This window comes from Suncus etruscus, chromosome 6 (genome assembly GCF_024139225.1).
Source record: "Suncus etruscus isolate mSunEtr1 chromosome 6, mSunEtr1.pri.cur, whole genome shotgun sequence".
In the NCBI taxonomy this organism is placed as follows: Eukaryota; Metazoa; Chordata; class Mammalia; order Eulipotyphla; family Soricidae; genus Suncus; species Suncus etruscus.
The window spans coordinates 130,656,341-130,676,652 of NC_064853.1; the positions used below are offsets into that span (position 1 = coordinate 130,656,341).

A 20,312-nucleotide genomic window follows, 5' to 3' on the forward strand; every position below is an offset into this window, starting at 1 on the left:
CTAGGAAGGACCTTAGTTTGATCCCCCGTTGTCCCATATGGTCCCCCAAGCCAGGGGTAATTTCTGAGAGCATAGCTAGGATTAACTCCTCAGTGTCACCGGGTGTGGCTCAACCCCCACACTCCCCCAAATCAAAGCTATGCACACAGTGTAGGTAGGCTATGCTTTTCCTAAATTAAGTCATTTTAGTCATTCAGTCCCTGCCTCTTCCCTTGGTTGCTGTAACTGTTGTGATGATGGAAGTGGCAAACACAGCTGCAGTGCCTGTGGGGGAGGAGGGGTGCCACACATCCAGCTGTGGTGTCTGCGAGTCTGTGAGTAGGGTTTGTACTCCTGAACAGGAGGCTCCTGTCTCTGGAATTGTGCTGCTTGACCAGAGTTTCATGTTATTTTATTTTTCTTTCTCCACACCTGGTTGTGGTATCAAATTGTCACTACAGACAACAGAGCTGACAGTGTTGTGTTCAGCACAAGTGGGAGGCACCTCATTCAGGCAAGTCAGGTGCTTCAGCCGCGGAATCATCTCCCAGCTCATGAGTTGTTCTACAGAGAAAAGGCTTTTTTCACAAAGATGAATTTGCAGGAGCCAGAGCAATAGCACAGTGGTAGGGCGTTTGTCTTGCAAGCAGCCGACCTATGATGGACAGTGGTTCGAATCCCAGCATCCCATATGGTTCCCCGTGCCTGCCGCCAGGAGCACAGAGCCAGGAGTAACCCCTGAGTGCAGCCGGGTATGACCCAAAAACAAACAAAAAACAAACAAAAAGAGTTTGCAAAAACAGTATTGTGCAGGTGGTCCAATTCAAGTTAAACAGAATTAACATTTATTCTGAGATGCCAGGATCTTTCATTTTATGCAGTTTAATCTATTTTTCAGGGAATGATTTTCTTGGATCACAAGGTAAAAGAATTCCACAAGACATAAGCAACTGTAATTTCAGAAAGAATTTTCCGTAGCCAGAAAGGAAATATCAAGGTAGAGCACTTTTCTTGATCCCTGACACTATCCCGAGTCCTTCTAAGTAGGAATGATCCCTAAGCAGGAACAGGTTGTAAGGCTTCAGCAAGGTAGATGTGGCTCCAAAACCAAAACAAACTAAAAATTACCCAACCCTGCCCCAGAAAACCAACTTAATTAAAAAAAACCCAAACTCAACCAAAGAAAGGAAAGACAGTATAGGGGTAAAAGTATTTCCTTCCATTTAGACACCCTGGCTCAAATCCCTACTTATGTACATGGTGACCCCCCAAGCACCATCAGGGGACACTCCTGAGCATATAGAACCAGGAAAAGCCCCTGAGCACTGGGATGTGTGGACCCCAAACAAGATATAATGCAATGGATACTGATGTATCACAGTACCCCTTAGTCCCTGAACATTTACTGCATTTTTGAAAGACAGTAGTTGCAATAACTCTCTGACAGATCAGCCCTTCTTCCCTATATATCTGAAGTCCTAATGAACACACTCTATTTGGGAAATGCTGATCTAAGATATAAAATAAATAAAAGTTCCCAGCCCCAACCCAAGAAAAGAACAAAATGAAAATTTAATCTGGGAGTTTCAGTGCCTCTTGGTAGAGAAACAAAGCACAGCTCAGAAATAATTGCACTGAGGAAACTATAGATGAAACTCTCCAGGATGAGGACCCCAAAGCCCTCTGAAGTATCTTCAGAGATTTGATTCCATTGGGAGAGATTATAAAAATAAAAATAAACAGGGGCCAGAGCTACAGCACACCAATAGGGTGTTTGCCTTGCACACGGCCAACCCAAGATGGACCTGGGCTTGATCCCCAGCATCCCATATGGTCGGTCCCCCAAGCCAGCCAGGAGCAATTTTTGAGCGCAGAGCCAGGAATAACCCCCGAGTGCTGCCAGGTGTGGCCCCAAAACAAAACAAAAAATAAACAAAGGAGATTACTTCAGACTATAAAGTCTTTGGATGACAAAGAAATTTGGGCAAAAATAAAAGGATATTCTTTTGTGTTAAAATAATTGTATGCTTATAATGGAAGCAAATAGCATATCAGCATGTGGCTGGCCTGGGACAATCCGGGTTAGGTTCCTGGCATCCATTATGGTTCCCTGAACCTGCCAGGAGTGATTTCTGAGTAAGAGCCAGTAGTGACCCTTGAGCGCTGCCAGGTGTGCCCCCCCCCAAATCAACAACAACAAAAGCAAATAGATCCAGGGCGGAGAGATAGCACAGCGGTAGGACGTTTGCCTTGCAAGCAGCCAATCCAGGACGGACAGGTAGTTCAAATCCTGGCATCCCATATGGTCCTCTGGGACTGCCAGGAGCAATTTCTAAGCCAGAGCCAGGAGTAATCCCTGAGCAGAGCCAGGAGTAATCCCTGAGCACCGCTGGATGTGACCCAAAAAACCAAAACCAAACAAACAAACAAAAAACAAAACAAAGGAAAGGCTAATACCCAAGAAATATAAAATACAAAAATAAACAATAGAACAATAACCCCAATGAAAAATGGGAGAGGTGATCAACAGAGTACACAATCACCTCGCATCACTGAATAAAAACTTGTGCAAAACAGATTTTTAGATAAAAGTCACTTAAATAATCCTGCACATATCATAGGCAATGAGGGAAAAACCAAAACCAGCAAGTTGATTTCCACACAAGGTTTTCAGCAGCTCTCTGCTTCCCCCTGCAGTTTTATAAAGTGCTAGTTACAACAGCGAAATTGGCAGAAACTTTTTATACTAAGAGCAGCACACACCAAGAAACACATTTGGGTAAAAAGAGTGTTGAAACAAAACCAAACCCCTCCCTAAATCTATTTGAAAAAGGTCTGGATGAAAGGGAGGCACATGCACCAAGACCTTTTGGTGCCAGCCTTTCCTGGGGAAGAGCAAAAAATACACTGAAATGGTAGGGACAGCAGACAAGCAATTAGTTCTACAGAGAGAGACATTCGTTCTTCTGCAAATCACTTTCAAAAGCCCTCAGAGGGAGGTCCTTTGGTGCACGCTTAAGAGAACCTGACTCATGAAGTCATACTATTTTGGACAAAGACAAGTATTGTTTTATTGGGCTGCAACCAGTGGTGCTCAGGGATTACTCCCTAATGTTTTAGGAGAGCATAAGATATGATGCAAAAATTTCCTGAATTTTTTTTGCATTTCCTGAATGCTTTGTTTTGTATGCGATTATGTCCAGTTTGATCCCTGGCACTACATATGGTCTGGTCCCTCAGCACCACCAGGAGTGATTCTTGTTTAGCTGGGCATTACCCAAAATAAACTGGAAAAAAAATTTTTTTTTTTTTTTTTTTTTTTGTGGTTTTTGGGTCACACCTGGCAGTGCTCAGGGGTTATTTCTGGCTACACGCTCAGAAATTGCTCCTGGCAGGCACAGAGGACCATATGGGGCGCCGGGATTCGAACTGATGACCTCCTGCATGAAAGGCAAACGCCTTACCTCCATGCTATCTCTCCGGCCCCTGGAAAAAAAATTTTAAGGAAAAGAAATTTCTGGGGCCAGAGCTATATATAGCACAGTGGTTAGGCATTTGCCCTGCATGCAGCTGAGCTGCAATAGATCCGGGTTCGATTCTTGGCATCCCATATAGTTCCCCGAGCCTGCCAGGAGTGATTTCTGAGCACAGAGCCAGGAGTAACCCCTGAGTGTTGCTATGTGTGGCCCCAAAACAAAATAGACAAGAAAAGAAAGAAAAAAAGAAAGTTCCCTGTAGGAAGAGAAAGAACAAAGTACTTTAACCCCTGTAGTATCTCTCCAGCCTAGGAAATATATTTCTTTCCTTCTTCCCTCCCAAAAATATTTAACTCAGAAATCTACTTTTAGGCCATAACCAGCAGCAGGTGCAGTAAAGAGTTTCTGTTTTGCTTGCTTCTAATTTCCCATAGGTTTATCAAGCCAGGTAAAAATAGTACCAAAATTAGCAATCGGCAGCTTCCTACAGTGAAGCTCATTACTTCCTTACCACAATACAGTATTTCTTGGAATATCAATATCATAATAGGTCCTTTCTATGAGTTAACTTGGCTCAATCAACATGGTTCCCCCCCCCCTTTTTTTGGGTTTTGGGTCACACCCAGCGGTGCTCAGGGCTCTCCTGGCTGTCTGCTCAGAAATAGCTCCTGGCAAACAAGGGGGACCCTATGGGACACCGGGATTCGAACCAACCACCTTTGGTCCTGGATCGGCTGCTTGCAAGGCAAACGCTGCTGTGCTATCTCTCCGGGCCCAACATGGTTCCCTTTTATGAGCCATCAACCAGGCTATCATCATAGGTTCCTTTCAATTTGGGTGTGTGTGTGTGTGCCTGGGACACAGTAGCAATGTTCAGGACTCACTCCTGCTTCTGCATTTAAAAATCACTCCTGGCAGGCTCGGAGGAATCATATGAAATGCACAGGATCGAACCGAGGCTGGCTGTATGCAAAGTGCCCTACCTGCTGTACTTAGGCTTAGGCTCCAACTCACAGCTTCTTTCTATGAGCTACTGGTACGATCATTTACTGTTATAAATTTACAGACTGGGGTCAGAGCTATAACACAGTGGGTAAGGGTGTTTGCCTTGCACGTGGCTGATCCAAGTTCGAGCCCCCACATCTCATGTGGTCCCCAAGCCTGTTAGGAGTGATTACTGAATGCAGAGCCAGGAGTAAGGCTTGAGCAACGGTGACGATGGGTATGGCCCCAAAACAAAACAAAACACAAATTTACTAACTACGCTATCAGAACATACTGAAAGATGAACATACACAAAGATGAAATCATAGAAATGCTTGTTTTATTTATGTTGGATTTTGAAACCATGATCAAAAGTGTTTGGGTGTGCTCAGAAGGCACTCCTGGTGGTGCTTCTCTTATGTAGTGTTGGGGTTCAAACTGGAGTTGTCACTTGCAAGACAAATGCCATAACTTTTGTATGGTCTGTGACCCCTAAAATGCTTATACTTCAGAAGTGAACAGATGTACCTCGAAGTCTAAAAAATTAGCTTCTGGGGCAAGAGTAAGGGCAGTTCTCTGCACTGAAGGGAGTAAAGAGAAGCTGGTAAGTGTATTAGAGGGGTTTCTGCCATGAAGGAAATGTTTGGATCTTTATAGGGTTAGGAGTTATGCAGTGTATGCAGTGTGTCCATGTTAGAATATTTTAATATATGTAAATTACTTATAAAAAACTTAAAGTTCTAGGGGTAGAGATAATATAGGGGCAGGTCATCCCCAGACCCCACTTCCTTGAGCCCCACCAGAAGAAATCCCTAAGCACAGACTCAGAGCAAGCCCTGAGCACCACCAGGTGTGGCCACGAAGCAAAACAAAAACTATTTGTTATATTCAAATTATAACCTGCAAAATATTATTAGGAATATTTAAAGAACTTAGCTTACTCTTGATTACCAGTAAAGGCGTCACAAAATTGAGGGGGAGGCAAGAGAGACAGGAGTAGGTACATAATACTCTGAACTGAAACACCCAATGGCCAAACAAAAGGCAGCGTAGAAAATGAACTATGTTAGAGCTGAATAGACTGAGGTATCAGAAAAGTACTGCTAACTCTGCAATATAAATGTTTATTTTGTGTTTCTAAAAAGCCTACGCCGGTAAAAAGCAAAACTCAATTTCTGGGAAATCATTCCTCTAATGTCATTAAACACTTTGATTAGGGACTGGAGAAATAGCACAGTGGCAGGGTATTTGCTTTGCATGCAATGACTCCCGGCATCCCTGGAACCTGCCAGGAGTAATTTCTGAGCGCAGAGCCAGGAATAACCTCTGAGTGCTGCCCAGTGTGGCCACAAAACAAAACAAAACACTTCTGATTTAATTTTCTGAGCTCCTTCTGGTGAAGCAATTCAGGCATTATTTTCATTTCTTTTACCTTCAAACTCCTCCTTAGCACAAAGGTACACTGAGCATGTTAAAGTCAATATTGATCTGATAAGACACTGCTTCCAGGGGCCAGAGAGGTGGCACAAGTGGTAGGGCATTTGCCTTGCACAAGCTAGCCTAGGACAGACCGCAGTTCAATCCCCCAGTGTTTCATATGGTCCCCCAAGCCAAGAGCGATTTTTGAGCGCATAGCCAGGAGAAACCCCTGAGTGTCACCGAGTATGTTCCAAAAAGCGGGGGGGGTGGGGGGGAAGACTGCTTCCATCCACTGCTCCTTCCCCATTCACTGCTGCACACTTCATCAAGAGCTCCCAAGGCACAGCTCTTTAGAGGCAAAACCCTACACATTCTAGCAGACAGTTCAGACATTACACAAGGTCTTTAGACAACCCTGCCTGGGAGACACTATCCTGTAAAGAATGTGGCCCCGGACACAACAGCAAGACATCTGGTTAGCACTTTTGTGTTATGTACTTTTATGTTGTGCACACTCCATTAGTGTGCTGCTCTGAGAGAAGACAGGCCATTTTTATTATTGGATTCTACTTTATATTTTGGCTCTGGAATCAGTTTTCTCTTAAGATTTGAGACCAGTTCTGCCAATTTAAGATGTGTATAATCTTGGGCGAGTTATTTTCTCATTCTCAGCTCTGTTCCTTTGTGCAGAATGCTAATATCCAGATCTCATACCCATGTGACTCTGAAATAAAAAATGGTAAGCTGGTACATGGCTGGCGCTTCATAAGTGCTTTAATGAATGTTAGTTATTATTGTACACAATTCTGTTTTTGAGACAGAACTCCCATCAACACTGGGTGACCAGTTTATGACCAGGAAATTAAAGCAAGACCTTTTTCTGCTAGTAAGAATACAAACAAACAAACAACAAAAAAGAATACAAACAAACAGGCATCACACCATACTTCTAAAATCTGATGAAAAAGGTTCACACAGAAACTCCAACTGCTAAACAACCACTAGAAAGACAGTAAAAAAGAGTTCAAAGGTACATACACTTTCAGAAAGTAATTACATGGGGCCGGTGAGGTGGCGCTAGAGGTAAGAAGGACCTCGGTTCAATAGCTCCCATATGGTCCCCCCACGCCAGGGGCAATTTCTGAGCGCTTAGCCAGGAGTAACCCCTGAGCATCAAACGGGTGTGGCCCAAAAAACAAAACAAAAACAAAACAAAACAAAAAAGAAACAAAGTAATTACATTATTACAAAATGTCACAGAGGAAGGGGTAAAAAAGAAATTCCTTTGTTAAGCAGACATACAATGGTTTAATTTATGCTACTTCTTGACTTTACTCCCATTGCCACAAAGCAACACACATACACATGTGAGTGACTCTTGACTACAGGCGAAACAGTCCTCCAAAACAGGACTAGTCAGCGTTAGTCACATTTAAAAGCAATCCAAGGGCCCGGAGAGATAGCACAGCGGTGTTTGCCTTGCAAGCAGCCGATCCAGGACCAAAGGTGGTTGGTTCGAATCCCGGTGTCCCATATGGTCCCCCGTGCCTGCCAGGAGCGATTTCTGAGCAGACAGCCAGGAGTAACCCCTGAGCACCGGCGGGTGTGGCCCAAAAACCAAAATAAATAAATAAATAAATAAATAAAAAAATAAAAGCAATCCAAAGGGCCAGAGCGATAGCACAGCGGTAGGGTGTTTGCCTTGCACGCAGCTGACCTGGGATGGACCCAGGTTTGATCCTGGGCATTCTTTTTTTTTTTTTTTTTTTTTTAATTTTTTTTGATCCCCAGCATTCTATATGGTTCCCCAGAGCCTGCCAGGGGCGATTTCTGAACCAGGAGTAAGCTCTGAGTGCCGCCCAAACACACACAAACAAACAAACAAAAAGCATTCCAAGGGAGCAGTGCCTGGTTTGGTCCTCTGCATTCCTCCTTATGTTCCCCTGAGCACTACCAAGAGTGATTCCTGAGTATAGGGCCAGGATTAATCCTTGAGCACCGCAGGGTGCAGCCCCCCAAAAAACAAACGAAAAACAAAGCAGAGCCAAGGGTTACCAGTATCACCAGTGTGGCCCCCAAACCAACAACATAGAAGTGAATCAAGGCGCAGCTACCTGCTTCTCCTCCTCGGGCATGTGTTTCTCCAGCTCCAAAAGATATTCTTCATCCAGTTCGGAAGCGCTCTCGTCCTCTACAGCTTTGCCATCCGCCTCCGCTGCTCCGGGCTCGGACTCGGGGTCCTCAAAGGAAGACCTGCAGGCATGGAAACGTTCCTCTTCTTCCTGCTCCTCCGGCTGGCTGGGGGACCCCGCGACGCTAGCACCCTCTGCTTCCTGGGGCTCGGTGACTCTCAGGCCATTAAACAGCTCCTCGGGGACCCGACAGTCCTCCGCCTTCTCCCCCATCCTCGGTCAGCCTGGGAGGTGGAGTCGAAGCTGTTGGAGAGAAGAGAAGAGAAGAGAAGAGAAGAGAAGAAGAGAAGAGAAGAGAAGAGAAGAGAAGAGAAGAGAAGAGAAGAGAAGAGAAGAGAAGAGAAGAGAAGAGAAGAGAAGAGAAGAGAAGAGAAGAGGGCAGCTTAGGGGTGGCTAGGGTCGACTCCTCTCTACCTCCAAACCAAGCTTGAAGGCAGCAGAGCTAAGTCAGCCAAACCACAGTGGGACCCGCATAACTTCTTAGAGGCACCTCAAGGTCTTATACTGTGTGACTCTTCCACTACCTGCTGCTCATCTTGACCATATTTACAGACTAGGAAATGAAAAAGTACTACGGTTGGGGGGGGTGTCTTAGGTTCGAATCCCCCAGCCTCCTGAGCCCGCCAGGAGTGATTTCTGGGGTGCAGAGCAGGAATGATTTCCGGGTGCAGAGCCAGGAGTGATTCCTGGGGTACAGAGCCAGGATTGATTCCTAGGTGCAGAGCCAGGAGTGATTCCCGGGGTGCAGAGCCAGGAGTGATTCCCGGGGTGCAGAGCCAGGAGTGACTCTTGGGGTACAGAGCCAGGATTGATTCCTAGGTGCAAAGCCAGGAGTGATTCCTGGGGTGCAGAGCCTGGAGTGATTCCCGGGATGCAGAGCCAGGAGGGATTCCCGGGGTGCAGAGCCAGGAGTGACTCCTGGGGTGCAGAGCTAGGAGTGATTCCCGGGGTGCAGAGCCAGGAGTGACTCCCGGGGTGCAGAGCCAGGTGTGATCCCCGAGCACGGCAGGCATGGTCTCCCCAAAAACCCGGTAATGCAACAAAGCGCCCGAGTCTCGACTCCGAAAGGGCAGCCGGGGGTCCGGGCCTAGCCCAGCCTGGGCAGCGCTGCAGCCGGGAACCGGAACGGGTTTCCCGGGGCCGCGATCCCCGCCCGCCTGAGCGCCAGGACACGGTCCCGAAGGGCTGCCCCGCGCGCCCCACTGCTCGTCCTCGACCCCCGGGGACAGACAGACCCCGGCGGGACACTCACAGCTTGACGGCTCCACTCGTCCCCGCCGTCCCAGCCCTCCGAGACACGCTTCCGCCCCGGCAGGTGCACTTCCGGCGGCGCCGGCCAATGACGTCGCCGCTCGCAAAGCATTCCGGGAAAGATAGGAAGTCGAAAGGCGACTTCTGCCGCTCAGAGCCGTCGCTGTACGGCAAAAGGAGGCGTGAGGGCCGCCATCTTGGTGTACGGACTCTGTCCTTGGACTGACTTCCCTAGCCCGCAGCTGACTTCTAGCTAGGGCTAGCAATGTGCCTAGGAATCCCGCAATGTATACACCTTTTTTCAAAAACAAAGTTTTCCCTGCAGTGTTTTTCTTTTCCTTCCTTTTTTTCCAGGGGACCCGCGTCTGGCTTAAGAGGTTTCGGGGACCCGAGTGATATAGGGGCATTTTGCCTTGCACGCAGCTGACCCGGGTTCGATGCCCGGCATCCCAAATAAATGATCGTCTGTATCGGCCAGGAATAACCCCTGAGCGAAGCCGGGTGTAGCCCACAGACAAACAAACAAAGGAAAGTCTCATAACAATAATAAGTTTGTTATTTGCTCTGAGTCCTCTTCAGGGATTTACTTCCCCAGGGCTGTTTGTCATGTGACAGAACGAAGAACTGAATGAGAAGGGAGCCCTGAGAATCTAGCAGTCTTTCACTAAGCCAACACTTTGCAGAAAGGTACAGCAATGCCACTCTCCTCACTATACATTTTTTTCTTTTGATAAAGGTAATTACTGTTTACAAAATGATTATGTCTGCATAGGATGCGTGCTATATTAAATGACTGAATAATTTAAAAATTCAGTTCTAATGTCTAAACTACTAAATAGTGATAGGTAGAATAGGTAAATAGTAAAAAGGTATAACTTACATAAGCAAAAGCTTTTTAGGTTCACTCATTAGTAATATAGCCATAGGGGCTGGAGCAATAGCACAGCGGTAGAGTGTTTGCCTTGCACATGATTGACCGAGAATAGACCGGGGTTCTATTCCCCTCATCTCATATGATCCCTGAGCCTGGCAGGAGAGATTTCTGAGCGCAGAGCTATGAGGCCACTGAGTGTCGCTGGGTGTGGTCCCCCCAAAACAAAATAAATAAATAAAATAACTGTAAAGGGTTCTTGGGAAGAAAAGTGAATTGTTTCCCTCTATACACATTCAATAAATGTTTATTGAACATTTGTAAACCCTCAGGCATTGTACTGGGAACACAGAATTGAGATTTCCTTTTAGGTAGCTACCAGACTGGTAAGCAACAATAACAGTACAGCATTAATTCATTGATTCTCTAACTTCAAGAACGTATTATGGATTTTTTGTTGTTGTTTTTGGGTCCCACCAGGCAGTGCTCAAGGGTTATTTCTGGGTCCACACTCAGAAATAGCTCCTGGCAGGCTTGGGAGACCATGTGGGATGCCGGGATTCGAACTAATGACCTTCTGCATGAAAGCCAAACGCTTTACCTCCATGCTATCTCTCCGGCCCCTATTAAGGATTTTCTAACTTACAGAAATAGCTAGAAGTGGCTGTTTTCAGAAAGAGTATTAAATTTGCTGCTTGAGGCCAGAGCGATAGAACAATGGTAACCTTGTGGAAATCACCCTTTCAGTTCCTGAAACCTTTATCCTCACACGTACCATGTAAAAGGAAAAATAAATGTTTTCAGTGGAAGGGTGGTTCTACTATTTCTTTCCCAGGGCAGAAACCACATGATCTTGTATAGTCAGAAGGAAGTCAGTGGACATCCTGTTGACTCATGGATGAACTGTCCTCTTTAAGGAATATATGGATTGTTAGAATACTGCTTTAAATCTATGTTAGCAAGAGTTCAATCATGACAATATGGGCTTTTAAGCATTTAGGATTTTAAGCAGCCTAGGCCTCTGAGCCTAAAAGAAAGGGGCCTTCTGATTAACCAGGAAGTCAACTCCTGCTATTTTGGTAATAGCATTGTGTGTAACTGTGCCCACATCCTTACCTATACTATATATTAAAATTGGCTCTGATGTAAGAGCAATGTAGATCAGACATGAAAGAGAGGTGGGGGCTATGGTTTGTTCAGGTGAGATGCAGGTGGAGTGAGAAATCTGTGAGAATATCTGTGGTTAATGTTAGAAAGAACTATTGTCTCACATGTCAAGTAAAAATGTTGCATTGTCTTTGAATAATTAAATGATTGCTGTACGGAATATCTTAGAAATTCTGTGAAAGCTGGAAGCTATGAATGCTCGGGGTCCACAGACCATGCATGTCATCAGGAAACTGTTAGACCCCTAGGCGCCCAGGTAATAAATAAATTCCTGATGTAACTTGCATCACAAATTGGGAGTCTCTGTCTCTCTGGATTTTGGGGCAATGGAAAACTCTAATTCTAACTCTAACTGGATAAACATTGGGCAGCTCTGAATTTTGATGAGTTAAGAGACTTTGACACCTCTAGAATTGCCTCTTGGTTTGTTGTGTGTGTAAATTATGTATGTTGTGGGGTCCTGGGTTCTGAACAAGGAGGGATGCCATTTTGTAAAGGCCACATGGCAGGTTTCTCCTAGGTTTTGAACAAGGAGGGCCACCCTTTTGTAAGGACCTCATGGTGATAGCCACATCCTAGGTTTTCTCAAGCATATTTCCATTAACACCACCCCAAGAAACTTGGCCATACCAGGAAACCTATCAGGGAAGGACACAAGGGAGCAAGCAGTAGGAAGGTACCCCTAGACAATAGTCAATCATTTTTTTTTTTTTTTTGGTTTTTGGGCCACACCCGGCAGTGCTCAGGGGTCACTCCTGGCTGTCTGCTCAGAAATAGCTCCTGGCAGGCACGGGGGACCATATGGGACACCGGGATTCGAACCAACCACCTTTGGTCCTGGATCGGCTGCTTGCAAGGCAAACGCCGCTGTGCTATCTCTCCGGGCCCTCAATAGTCAATCATTTTATTTAGTTTTTTGTTTTGTTTTGTATTTGGGTCACAGTCAGCAGTGCTCAGGGGCTACTCCTGGCTCTATGCTCAAAAATCGCTCCTGTCAGGCACAGGGATGCTGGGATTTGAACCACCGTTCATCCTGAGTCAGCTGAGTGCAAGGCAAACACCCTACCACTGTGCTATCTCTCCAGTCCAATAGCCAATCATTTTAAAGATTACCAAAAAGCTAGAACCTTCATATATCCCATACCTATATAATCCTCTTCATGATGGAACTCCTCTTTGGTGGAGTTCACTTTCTAGATGACACTGACTGGTCAGTTTTGGGGCTGTTGGTAGACGAATTAAAGTTTTGTTCAGCTTTACTCCAATTGTGTGGTCTTGTCCTTCGACTCCAAACCCTAACAATGTCTTACAACAAAGAAAGTGAGGTGCTGTGCCATTGAATTTCCATAATATCTCTATTAGAGGGCATAGACAGAAGGCCCTCTGAACATTATATTTCCTACCTCAGATGGCTATCTGTTTATGCCCAAGGAATTTCACTAGAAGGTTCATGGTGAAGAAACGAGAGGAGAGTTGAGGAAATTCCATAGAAACATTTTTGAGATTCATGTTATGGTACTGACATTATATTTCTTTTATATTATTTGGCTATTCTCCTTTTTCATGTACATATTTACGAGAAGAATATAGTCTCAATTAAATTTCTCTTTACCTGGAATATTCAGCATCAAAAATTAATTTTTCTTTTGTCTTTGAATGCCATAACAGTTTGTAACAGAAAGGATGCTTTGCTCAGGGACTTCCCCTAGACACCTTGAATACCTGATAACTAATCTACACTCCAAAAAGGTTTGGCCAGAATACATTGGGCTATTGAATTTTACTAGGTATCAATTCTGTACCCCTGTCATAAGTTTCTCTCTTTCAAAACCAGACCTTTGGAAGTTAGTCTTAGCCCCTAGAGCTAGACACCTGTTGCCTTAGGTAAAGAAAATTTGTTCTAGAAAACCTGGCTTCTTTCTAATCTCTTAATTTAATTAGTATGACACCTTGGGCCAGGACAAAAAGGATATATATATATATATATTTTTTTTTTTTGTTTTGTTTTTTGGGCCACACCCGGCAGTGCTCAGGGGATACTCCTGGCTGTCTGCTCAGAAATAGCTCCTGGCAGGCACGGGGGACCATATGGGACACCGGGATTCGAACCAACCACCTTTGGTCCTGGATCGGCTGCTTGCAAGGCAAACGCCGCTGTGCTATCTCTCCGGGCCCAAAAAGGATATATTTTGAAATGTAAAGATTTATCTTCCCTTTATCCTCTGGGCTTCTAAATGAACTGTATTCTATTCTTTTTTTTTTTTTTTTTTGGTTTTTGAGTCACACCCGGCGGTGCTCAGGGGTTACTCCTGGCTGTCTGCTCAGACATAGCTCCTGGCAGGCACGGGGGACCATATGGGACACCGGGATTCGAACCAACCACCTTTGGTCCTGGATCGGCTGCTTGCAAGGCAAACGCCGCTGTGCTATCTCTCCAGGCCCGAACTGTATTCTATTCTAAGGTTACAAACCACATGTCTATTGTCTTAAAGATCAAACAATGTACACTGATAAGTTTCTGTACTTTGCAAAGAAACAAAATGTGAGCATTTCTTTCATACCTATGACTGGCATTTTACCCCTTAAAAACTCCTAACTTGGAGATTAAATTTGGAACGCACTTGTCAGAACGTGTTTCCCCATACATTCATTGTGTGGTCTCATTTTCTTCATATTTCACCATACGCCGGTTCATGCTTCCCACTTCCCTGAAGCAGGATTCGATGAAATCCTCTGGCATCGTTGAACAGAAGCTAACCAGCAGCAGTGAGGTGCTTAAGATAGAAAAAAAAAAGTTACTGGGCCCGGAGAGATAGCACAGCGGCGTTTGCCTTGCAAGCAGCCGATCCAGGACCAAAGGTGGTTGGTTCGAATCCCGGTGTCCCATATGGTTCCCCGTGCCTGCCAGGAGCTATTTCTGAGCAGACAGCCAGGAGTAACCCCTGAGCATCGCTGGGTGTGGCCCAAAAACCAAAACAAAACAAAAAAAACCAAAACAAAACAAAAAAAGAACAAAAGTTACTAAGGGCCAGAGTGATAGTGCAGCAGAGAGGACACTTGCCTTGTACTTAGCCAACCCAGGTTTGATCCCTGGCCCATTATATTCCTCTGAACTCTACCAGGAATGATCCCTGTTCACAGATCCAGTCATAAGCCCTGAACACTGTTGCCAGGTGTCGCCCAAATGCCAAAAAAAAAAAAAAATACAACTTAGCATGGTGAGTGCTTAATAAATTATGGCTATCAAGTATTTTTTATTTTTTGGTTTTTGGGTCACATCCAACAGAGCTCAGGGATTACTACAGGCTCTGTGCTCAGAAGTTGCTCCTGGGAGGGTCTGGGGACCATATGGGATGCTGGGATTCGAACTGGGATCTGTCCTGTGTTGGCTGCATGCAAGGCAAACACCTTACTGCTGTGCTATTGCTCAGGCCCCACCATCAAGTATTATTGTAGAAGGTCTCTGGGTCTCAGTAGTATCACTGTTAAACTACTAATGATGTTTATTTTTGGATCATACCTGGTGATGCTCAGTGCTTACTTCTGATTCTGGGCTCAGAGGTAAGTCCTAGCAAGTTTTGGGTTTATGGGGATCAAATCTAGGATGGTCTCATGCAAGTAAGTGTCCTCCCCACCTTAAAACAAGTTTCATATCCTAACACAACAGCTACTCCTCTTACAGCACTTTTATTTCACAAGCCAGAAAACTTTATTGTGGTTTGGGGGTCACATTCTGCTATTTCTGGGGGCTATGATGATACCAAGAACCAAACCCAAGACTCCTCCACACAAAGTATGTGCTCTAATTCTTTGAGTCATTTCTCCTGCTTGCAAATCATAGTACTGCTGGGACCTGGATTCTGAACAAAGAGGGATGCCATTTTGTAAAGGCCACTTGGCAAGCTTCTTTTCAGTTTTTGAGCGGGGAGATGCCATTTTGTAAAAACCACATAGTGTAATACATATTCTAGGTCTCCATTTAGGCTTATTTCCATTTATTAATTTTTAATAATAATTTAATAATTTATTTAATGATTTAATTAATTTAACTATTTAATTATTATTAATTATTTCCATTAATACTACCCCAAACTACCTGGCCATACCAGGTAGCCTATCAGGTAAGGACAAGGAAGCAGTAGAAAGGTACCTCTAGTCTAGACAGAGTAATCAGAAAGCTGGAACCTTCCTATATCCCTTCCTATATCCCTATATAAACTTCTTCATCACCTTGGGTGAGGTTCATTTCCTTTGGGTCAGCCAGTGTGGGGGTCTTTGTGGCAGATGGATTAAAGTATTAAGCTTTATTCCAGTTATGTGGTCTCATCCTTTGAGTACTTAGAGTACATTCTAGAAGTACTTAAAATGTTTCTGTTTGTTTGTTTGTTTGTTTGTTTGCTTTTTGGGCCACATTTGGTGACGCTCAGGGGTTACTCCTGACTTTGCACTCAGAAATCGCTCCTGGCTTCGGGGACCATATGGGAGGCCAGGGGATAGAACTGCAGTTTGTCCTAGGCTAGTGAATGCAAGGCAGATGCCTTACCACTTGCGTCACCGCTCCAGCCCTTAACATGTTATCTTATGGGGCTGGAGAGATAGAATGGAGATAGGGCATTTTCCTTGCATGCAGAAGAAGGACGGTGGTTTGGGTCTCTGCGTCCCCATATGGTCCCCCGAGCCTGCCAGGGGCAATTTCTGAGCGTAGAGCCAGGAGTAACCCCTGAGCGTTGCTGGATGTGACCCCCCCCCAAAAAAAAGTTATGTGTTGATTTGGGGGGGTTGGGGCCACACCTGGTGATGCGCAGGGGTTACTCCTGGCTATATGCTCAGAAATCGCTTCTGGCTTGGGAGATCATATGGGAAGCCAGGGAATCAAACTGCGGTTCACTCCAGGTCAACTGCGTGCAAGGCAAAAACCCTACTGCTGCACCACTGCTCCATCCCTGGAATACTACTTTTTCTGCACTCAGGAATCACTCTTTTTTTTTTTTTTTTTTTTTTTTAGGGTGGGTCACACCCAGTGGCAGCGTTCAGAGCTTACTCCTGGCTCTGTGCTCAGAAATCACTCCTGGGGCCGGGAAGGTGGCGCTCTAGGTAAGGTGTCTGCCTTGCAAGCGCTAGACAAGGAACAGACCGCGGTTCCATCCCCCGGCATCCCATATGGTCCCCCCAAGCCAGGGGCGATTTCTGAGCACATAGCCAGGAGTAACCCCTGAGAGTCAAACGGGTGTGCCCCCCCCCCCCCAAAAAAAAAGAAATCACTCCTGGCAGTCACGGGGGACCATATGGGATGCCGAGATTCAAACTACCATCCATCCCGGATCAGCTGCTTGCAAGGCAAATACCCTACACACAGTGCTATCCCTCCAGCTCCTGTTTTTTCGCCTTTTCTCTCTTTGCTGCTAGAAAGTATAGCAGATTTGTTGTTGTTGTTGTTGTTGTTGTTGTTGTTTTTTGGGGTCACACCCGGCAGCGCTCAGGTGTTACTCCTGGCTCTACTCTCAGAAATCGCTCCTGGCAGGCTCGGGGGACCCTATGGGATGCTGGGATTCGAACCACAATCCTTCTGCATGCAAGGTAAAAGCCATACCTCCATGCTATCTCTCCAGCCCCTATACAGCAAATTTTTGAGTTGGAATTGGAGAAGTTTTTTCTTGAAGGGTCACGTGGCCAATATCTTTGGTTCTTTGGGTCACTGGGTCTGCGCCAGAATTGCCCAGCTTATGGTTTGTTGTGTTGACCCTGTCAGCTGGTCAACTTCTTCCCAGCATATTCAGGGACCAAGGACATTTTCCCCAGCTCATGACTGGGAAAGAAGGAGTCCCAGGCTAATGAGCAGAGACTGTTTATTATCTTAAAACTGCTTCTATAGGACCAAAAGAGGAACTGGGATATCTGAAGAGTAATCAAAAATAGCCTGGGATATTGGGTGAGGCAACAGGAAGAAGCTTAGCAAGAACAATGGGGTTCAGGAGTGCCATGGAGCAAGGCAGTATTCATAGGTGTTGTAGCCAGAGCTCTCTGTGAGGGAGGGGAGATGGCCCAAGGTCCAGCCTAATTATTATACTCATCTCAGGGGATGTCACCTCTCTTTGTGCTAAACTTCTCCATCTCTGGTGCAGTGGTGTCTCCTAAGCTTTCAGCCTCAAGGAGAATCCCTGGAACAAATGCTCTACAGGGGTTCCATCTGCCAGGCTGTTCGGGAATGGCATCACAGAGGGCATCCAACAGTCTGAGACTCTATTTATTTACAGAAGGCCTTGGTTGGGCTGGACTCCCTTTGGTTATAGGTCATCAACCCTTGCTTTGGAGCACAACTGTGGCTTTAGACTGGCCAGAGTTTCAGCTAAGCCTTCCCTGGGCCTGTAAATTTGAACGAACTTCTGAAACTCAATAAACCTCAGATTCTCTGGGCCAGAAAGAACAGGGAGTAAAAGGTATTTGTCTCAGGCCAGAGCAGTGGCATGGAGCAGTAAAGTGTCTGCCTTGCCGACGCTAGCCGAGGATGGACAGTGGTTCGATTCCCGGCATCCCATATGGTTCCCCAAGCCAGGAGCGATTTCTGAGCGCATAGCCAGGAGTAAACCCTGAGTGTCACTGGACGTAACCCCCCCCCCCCCCAAAACAAAACAAAACAAAAAGGTATTTGTCTAACATAGATCTGGCCCTGGTTCATCCTTGGCACCACATATGATCCTCAGCGCTGCCTGGGGGTCATTTCTGGGCACAGAGTTAAGAGTAGCCCCTGAGCATTAGAAGGCATGGCCAAATATATATCTCTAAATAGAATAAAATAAACTTCAGATCCCAGTCTGTAACATGGGGCACTAATTTTTCCTTTAGGATTACCTCAAGTGTCCATGAATTAAAATAATTAGAACATGGCTGTTTTTAAAAAAACGTTCATGTGGGACTGGAGAGATAGCACAGCGGTAGGATGTTTGCCTTAACACACAGCTGATCCAGGGCAGACAGTGGTTCGAATCCCTACATCCCATATCGTGCCCCGTGCCTGCCAGGAGTGATTTCTGAACACAGAGCCAGGAGTAGCCCCTGAGTGCCGCCAGGTGTGACCCAAAAACAAAACAAAACAAAATGTTCATGTTCTTAGCAAGAGGGCAGGAGCCATAGGAAAGCAGATAGGGTTTTTGCCTTGCTTGAGGTTGAACTGGGTTCCATTCCTGTCACCCCATATTGTCCCCTGAGTCTGCCAGGAGTGATCACTGAGTACAAAACTAGAAGTAAGCCCTGAGCACTGCTGAGTGACCCCAAAATAAAAATAAAATAAATCTAGTTATGTGAAAAGCAGATACTATAAATCCACTTTAAAAAAATCATGTTCTGGGGCCGGGCGGTGGCGCTGGAGGTAAGGTGCCTGCCTTGCCTGCGCTAGCCTAGGACGGACCTCGGTTCGATCCCCCGGCGTCCCATATGGTCCCCCAAGAAGCCAGGAGCAACTTCTGAGCGCATAGCCAGGAGTAACCCCTGAGCGTCACAGGGTGTGGCCCAAAAACCAAAAAAAAAAAAAAAATCATGTTCTGGGGCCGGAGCAATAGCGCAGTGGTAGGGCATTTGCCTTGCACGCGACTGACCCAGGACGGACCTCAGTTTGATCTCCGGTGTCCTATATGGTCCCCCAAGTCAGGATCGATTTCTGAGGGCATAGCCAGGAGTAACCTCTGAGTGTCACTGGGTATGGCCCCAAAACCAAACCAAACTAACAAACAAAAACAAGCCAACGCACCTCATAATCCCTGATCACTGTTGGTAGCAATGTTTGAGCACAGTCGCCTTGTGGCCAAAATAACCGAAAACAAAACAATAGAATGCAGGAAAAAGGAAGGGGACTGCCATCAGCCACCTGCCCTTTTAACAGAGAACATGTGTCAGACTTCATTGGCCGTGGATGTCCACAGTGTTACCGCTTCTGGAAGGCTGAACAGAATTTTGGTCAACATGGACATGGTGTTTTCCTTCTGGATGACTAGTGATGTGGCTCTGGGGCTCCCTGACATCAAAACCGTGGGGACCATCTCTGTGTTCCTGCAAGAATATCTTGGGAGCCAGACCATGAGCGTCGGAGATGGCCAGATTGCTCCTTCCCCCCATCCAGTGCTAAGTGGGGTCACCTTGACTGCCTCACTCTTTTTTTGGGGGGGGGGGTCACACCCGCCAGACTCCTGGTTCTATGCTCAGAAATCACTCCTGGCAGGCTCCGGAGACCACATGGGATGCCAGGATTCGAACCGCCGTCCTGCATCTAAGGCAAACGCCTTACCGCTGTGCTATCTCTCCGGCCCCACACTGCCTCACTCTTAATAAATTCTCATTCAACAGCCATTTCAGGCTGAACCCTGGAGGCCTTTGGTACCTGGGTCTGGTCCCCTGCCCCCCATCAGTGTCAACCAGTTAGGTGGCCCCGTGCAGGCTCTCCCTGCAGAAGGCCATCCTGTGGCCCGCCCTGCCTTTTCAGAAGTTTCCAGGTGAGCCACAGTCCCCTCTTCTCAGGTAGCTACACACCTCACTTCCTGAAAAATACACAGGGGGGCTCTCTTGAAGCCAACACACACGCTCCAGGCTATATACACCTAATCTGTGTTATTAGAATTATCTGACTGTTGCTGCAACACCAGCCGTGCGTGTGTGCGAGTGTCTTTGTGTGTGTGAGATCGTGTGTGTTTGGTGGATCCTGGTCCGAATGCCAGAGCATTTCTTGCACTAGCATACGCCCGGGTCTTCGCGCATCGGCCAGCAGGCGGCACTCCGCTCCGGGGAGGTGCGCTCGGAGCGACTGGAATCCTGAGCGTCTCCACAGCAGCCTGTGGATGTCTGTGGGTGCGTAGGGAGGCGTCGGGCCGGGGAGCCCCGAGAGGAAGCGGCTGCGAATGGGATGGGGGTGGGCTTCGCTTCGCTTCGCCCCGGCCCGAAGGGCGCAGCTGTGGGTGCCGCGGACCTAGGCGCATCGCAGCGCCA

General features: G+C 46.4%; 1 protein-coding gene across 1 annotated transcript in view; it reads right to left on the reverse strand.

The window, feature by feature from the left end:
• TTC1 (tetratricopeptide repeat domain 1) overlaps positions 1–9,400 on the reverse strand; it is a 32,906-nt gene extending 23,506 nt beyond the window's left edge. Inside the window, exons 1-2 of the mRNA XM_049776086.1 lie at positions 9,299–9,400; positions 7,973–8,293 (exon numbers count right to left, since the gene is read on the reverse strand). Of these exons, the coding sequence (XP_049632043.1) occupies positions 7,973–8,263 (291 nt within the window). The 5' untranslated portion in view covers positions 8,264–8,293; positions 9,299–9,400. The remainder of the gene's footprint in view (positions 1–7,972; positions 8,294–9,298) is intronic.
• Between the last annotated feature and the right edge of the window lie 10,912 nt (positions 9,401–20,312).